The sequence below is a fragment of the Lactuca saligna genome, chromosome 7, assembly GCF_052625555.1.
Source record: "Lactuca saligna cultivar CGN05327 chromosome 7, ASM5262555v1, whole genome shotgun sequence".
NCBI classification, from domain to species: Eukaryota; Viridiplantae; Streptophyta; class Magnoliopsida; order Asterales; family Asteraceae; genus Lactuca; species Lactuca saligna.
In genome coordinates, this window is record NC_136423.1 from 13,810,111 (window position 1) to 13,816,182 (window position 6,072).

Genomic DNA, 6,072 nt, shown 5'->3' on the forward strand with positions numbered 1-6,072 from the left:
CGATAGTGAATTTTTCGGATGAGATTAATATGAATATGATATAATTTACTATTTTTTTTTTATAATATCAAAGATACTAATTAATATTCAAAATATTTCTAATATAGTTTTATTATAATATCTTTCATCATGGTCGATCTTTGTTCATCCATATTATCTTCAAGCATTATGATAGAATTTTGCATCGAATTTTCAGTAAATAATAAAGTAACATAATTTTTATAAAAATAAACCAATTAATCTATTACACTGTTCATTTAACTAATTATTGGAGACTCGATGCTTGGCAGTTCATCTATATTATTTTCAAGCATTATAATAGAATTTTTGCATTGAATTTTCAATAAATAATAAAGTAACATCATTTTTATAAAAATAAACAAATTAATCAATTATACTGTTCATTTAATTAATTATTGGAAAATCAATACTTGGCATTATGTTTATATACGATTTTTCAGTAAAAGACCCCTTTTGTAAGCTTAAAACTCGGGAGAAGCCCCTCTCATGTAAGTCGAAGGTAAGACTCTCTCTCTCTCTCTCTCTCTCTCTCTCTCTCTCTCTCTCTCTCTCTCTCTCTCATGTACACACAAAAGACACGTAAGTCCTCCATATCCTTCTATACATATCTTTACAAACAGTAAGTTGAGTAAAAAAGTTTGCACAGAGAGAGAGAGAGAGGAGAAATGGAGGGGGATGCTGGAGGTGGAGGAGGTACTTCATCATGTTTGATGAGTTTTGGAGACAGCAACATCATTAATACTAGCAGTAATAGTAATAATAACAACGTTGGAGCACTATGTCTTCCTCCTCCTGTTTCATATAACAACAACAACAACAACCTAATTTTCGCCGATCAAGATCACCATCACCACCACCATCATCATCATAGTACCTGTGGGACTTCGACTTCTGCTATGATGCTTGAAAACGGCACCATTAATATCAACGATGGAGGAGAGTTAGCCTTCATGAGCTCCTCCTCGTGTTCTTCTTCTGTTAAAGCAAAGATCATGTCTCATCCTCATTACCCTCGTCTCTTATCAGCTTATCTTAACTGCCAAAAGGTATATCTAGCTACTTCTTAACCCCCTCTCTCTCTCTCTCTCTCTCTCTCTCTCTCGCGTGTGTTTGTTTGTGCGCGCTCGCCTATCAGCTAAAACGGATCTATATAGTTCTCCATATATAATTCACAACTGAAACAAGTGATGGAATTTTGTATCTTCAGGTTTCGGCATATCTTTGTATATCTGTTTACTGGTTTCTGCATTTGGTAGAATCTAATAAGAAATCCTGAGTAAAAATGAAGTTGTGTTTTTTCAGGGGTTTGTGTGTTTGATTCATAGCTATTGCTTGATTTAGTAGTGTAATAGAGACACTCTTAAAAGCAAACAACTTGTAAGAAGGAACCTAGAAGTGGGTTTTCTAGATTTGTGTGTTTCTGTGTGCGTGACATCATTTCTTTTAGTTCTTTCTTCATTTGGTAGCATAATATACTTTCTTGAAGAGAGAATAAAAAAATGCAAGGCAAAACCCTTATTTAGACGCAGAAAGTTTATTCTTCCACTTTCGTAACGTATATTTGATAAATGAAGCATGTATTTGTGTTTAATTAGGAGTAATATGAAAGAATTTTTCTTTAATCAATACAAAATACAGATAGGAGCACCGCCAGAAGTAGTGGAAAGACTAGAAGATGCTTGCAGAGCGTCGGTGGTGGCTGCGATGTCCAGTCGTTCCGGCTCCGTAGGTTGTGATGCTGGTACCAGTGATGGAGGTGCTGCTGGTGGTGGTGGAGGAATGAATCTGATGATCATCGGACAAGATCCAGCACTTGATCAGTTCATGGAAGCTTACTGTGAGATGCTCATTAAATACGAGCAAGAACTCGCCAAACCCTTCAAAGAAGCCATGCTTTTTCTCTCAAGAGTTGAATCCCAGTTCAAGGCCATCTCCCTTTCTACTTCAGATTCAGGTGCTTTATCTCTCTCTCTCTCTCTCTCTCTCTCTCTCTATATATATATATATATATATATATATATATATATATATATATATATGTATTATGATCCTGGGGAATTGTTTACTAATAAACTACAGATTAGACTCTTGATTTCATCCTAAAACTTTTAAAAGAAGTGTTCTTTTAATGGTTCCAGTACAAAAACGCTTCTTTGAATGTTCTTCATGCTTATGAACTAGATGCGATTCTGTTTTCTTGGAACACTTTATTGCCTTCATTTTTGCTATCTGGTTCTTAAATTATTTTTTACAATAGTAATCACCAAAAAGTACTGTTAATATATATCATGTATAGATCTTAAATTTGTTTTCAAAATTTGTCCATAGCACAATTTCCAAGACTTGACAATTGTTTGCCTACAGTTTCATATCACATGAATTCTTGTGAAAGTTCCTTTTTCCAAAAGTTTCTAATTTTCATGTATACAAACATGAAAAAATCTTTGATATATGAGGCTCATCTATGATCTATTTTATGACACTATACGGCTATGTCTGATCCATTTACGTGTATAATGTAAAAGATTTGTAGGGGAGGACCCTAAACGATGTATATGTATGGAGGCCTATTGTGATGAATCTTTCACTCCATCCTGGAAGCTTTGCACTGTTTTTCTAGTAAAATAACCTGTACAAATTTCCAGTTTTTCACCCCTGGAATGTAGAGATACATATATACAAGTACAATTATATGTTCCTTTTCTTAGCAACATCCTGTCCAATATTACATTGTTTTTTACCCTGGGAGATTTTTTTGTTGCAATTAACATAAGGTTGATTGCATTTCCACCCAAAGCACCCAAGGAAAAAGATAACCCTATATCTTTGGTTCGGATGATAGCAACATTAGCAAGTAATGATATGGGAAGTCTACCCAGATAGAATAAATGAAACCTATATCTTTAGTTTGGATGATTGCATTCCAACCATTTTTGTGGAAATGTGATCAAGATGCATGCATTTTACGAGTTAGTTGTCAACAGGTTGAAATTGGTGATCAGAACAAAAAAAAAAATTGTGCATATATTTGGGCTTTTATTTATTGTGATGTATATACAACAAATAAGCTTTAGTTTTGAAATCGTATTCTTATAGCAGACCATATGGAAGAACACAGTAGTCTATTTGTTCCATATGTTCTAGATACATGTACCTTATTGCATCTAAGAATAGTTCATAACTGCATTTTGTGCCTAAAAACTCCTTTAAAGTTGCTTTTGTCTTTGATAATTTCTGTTTTGATTTGATGTAAAATTCAGCGGGTGGCGAAGTAGGTATGGATAAAAATGGATCATCCGAAGAAGAGGTGGATGTAAATAACAATCTCATAGATCCTCAAGCTGAAGATCAGGAACTGAAGGGTCAGCTGTTACGCAAGTATAGTGGTTATTTAGGTAGTCTCAAGCAAGAGTTCATGAAGAAGAGAAAGAAAGGAAAGTTGCCCAAAGAAGCACGTCAACAATTACTCGACTGGTGGACTAGGCATTACAAATGGCCATACCCTTCGGTAACTATATATACTGTTTTCTTGATTAAAACAAAATCTATCTGGCAATCTGTATACTTCTCCTACCACATTCAAGGTGGCCCAGTGGTTATAACTATGTATGAAACGCTCCACAGGCTTCAAAAAAGAAAAACTTTACATTTCTCTCTTAACCTACTACTGTCTCTTGTGAACAGGAGGCTCAGAAGTTGGCACTGGCTGAGTCAACAGGACTAGACCAGAAGCAGATAAACAACTGGTTCATAAACCAAAGGAAGCGACATTGGAAGCCATCTGAGGATATGCAGTTTGTGGTAATGGATGCAGCTCATCCTCATCACTATTTCATGGAGAACATCCTTGGGAACCCTTATCCCATGGACGTTTCGTTGCTATAAGGGCTATATATATACACGCCCAAATGTGGCATGAAATCTCAACAAATGACCATATCTATGTGTGATTGAGATCGAACTGGATGGGGGGTTTTGCAAGTTTGTGTGAACAGTAAGGGATGAAAAGAAGCTCGTTACCGTTCTCATGTATGTTGACCTATTGGTCTTAAGAGTTGGATGATTATAAGACATTGTTATTTAAGACATGCACTTAATGCAAGTACGATATTCGTGTTTACTTGTTATTTTTTGATGTCGAACGCCACCACATAAATTAACTTATATTTAAAGCAACATGAATAAGCGTGTAAAGTTTAAAAAATCCCGGTAGTTGTATAAAAAAGTGCAAGTATAGTAAATCCAAATGGTAAAAAAAATAAGTGGGCAATACAACAAGAGACAACATCATTAAGAAACAGTAAGGCAAGAGATAAACATCATTAAGAAACAGTAAGGCATATTAGCGTTAAACCTCATTCAGGGACTTGGATTGTGGTGAAGGTTCGTTCACGTTTAGAGTTACCTAGGGGTCCTAGTCGGAGCTAGCATAAACAAATTAGCAACTGGATGTCGCATATCAAGAAGTTTCAGATAAACTTGACAAATTGGATGGCTAGAAATCTTTCTTATGTTTGGTAGATTGATATTATGTAAGGCTATCCTTAATTAGAAGCTTGGGACGTAATTGTTCTCTCTCTCTCTCTCTCTCTCTCTCTCTATATATATATATATATATATATATATATATATATATATATATATATATATATATATAGAGAGAGAGAGAGAGAGAGAGAGAGAGAGAGAGAGGTACTTGTAATGCTATTAAACGTCTTAAGAGAACATGTAATAACCTTTTACTGGGGCGGAAAGATAGCAAAAAGTGTTGTGATGTAACAATGAGAAGAACAAGAGATTCAATAAGAAGGAATCTTCCATATCATTAAGAACTTCAACCATCAATACATACATATATATACATGGAGAAATAATGAACTCTCTTAAACTAATTATGTTCATAAGACAATTCTACCCTTCTATCTCTAACTGAAATATAACAAACTCTAACAACCCCCTTCAAGCTGAAGGCGATGTAATGAGATTCAGCTTGGACAATGCTTCATGATGTGGAGTAGGTTGAAGTGATTTAGTAAAAATATATGCTTTTTGATGATTAGTTGAAACATGAGATAGAGAAATAAGTCATTCAATCTTGAAATTTTTCACAGACAAAGTGACAGTCCAAATCTATGTTCTTTTATGTTCTTGGTAGTCCAAATCTATGTTCTTTTATGTTCTTGGTCTGCTCATGAAAAACTAGATTACTAGCAATGTATATTGCAGCATGATTGTCACATTTTAAAGGTATATGTGTAATGTTAGGAACCTCCAATTCATGAATTCATGAAGAAGACGAGATAACTAATGGGTTTTGGGCAGAACATCAATCCTATGGTGTACATGCAAACACTACAACTTTGGATCTAGTTTGTATAATGAACATGCAATAATCATTCAAAGCTCATAAACCCTAGATCTAGCATACAATAATCGATATTATCGTAATAAAAGAGTTTAGATCTTACCTTGATTGTTATGTAGTGATAACAATCACAAATCTCCTTGATCTTGACTCTTGAAAACTTAGCGTCTCAAATGTTGCACCTCTAATGGAGTCACAAACACCATGAGCAACAAGATGACTTAGGAGAGGGAGGAGGAGCACCAAAAATGTCCAAGATCTACTAGAGAATGCTTAGCCATGCTATTAGGAGCCCTAGGGATCCTTTTATACTTGTGTGGGCTGCTAGGGCCTTAAGCAACTCATGGAGTCCATTTAGAAATCCCTTGGACAAAATCGATATGGGCTTCCCATAGATTTCTTCCAATCCCTTTTCCATTAGGAATCCAAAGCACAATTGCAACTATCATATAATTGCAATATCAGTCTCCTTTATTTAATTAATCTCTTTTAGTCACAAAACTAATTCTTAATTAATTCTTAACTAATATTAATTAAGCAATATGATTTCTCCTTTAATATATTATTCTTATAATATATTAATAAATCATAATTAATCATCTTTCTCCTTAGTTCATCCTATCAGTTGTTATGGTGAAGGCAACCCAAAAGGACCATGCTCCTAATCGAGTCAAGTACATATCAAA

At 34.6% G+C, this 6,072-nt stretch overlaps 1 protein-coding gene across 1 annotated transcript; it reads left to right on the forward strand.

Annotated features, from left to right (window-relative positions):
- Positions 1-496: 496 nt before the first annotated feature.
- On the forward strand, positions 497-4,141 carry LOC145004320 (homeobox protein knotted-1-like LET6). The gene is made up of 5 exons (XM_078963209.1): positions 497-520; positions 668-1,067; positions 1,660-1,975; positions 3,282-3,529; positions 3,706-4,141. The coding sequence occupies exons 2-5, from the start codon at positions 687-689 to the stop codon at positions 3,904-3,906; spliced, it is 1,146 nt and encodes a 381-aa protein (XP_078819335.1). The 5' UTR covers positions 497-520; positions 668-686; the 3' UTR covers positions 3,907-4,141.
- Positions 4,142-6,072: the final 1,931 nt, after the last annotated feature.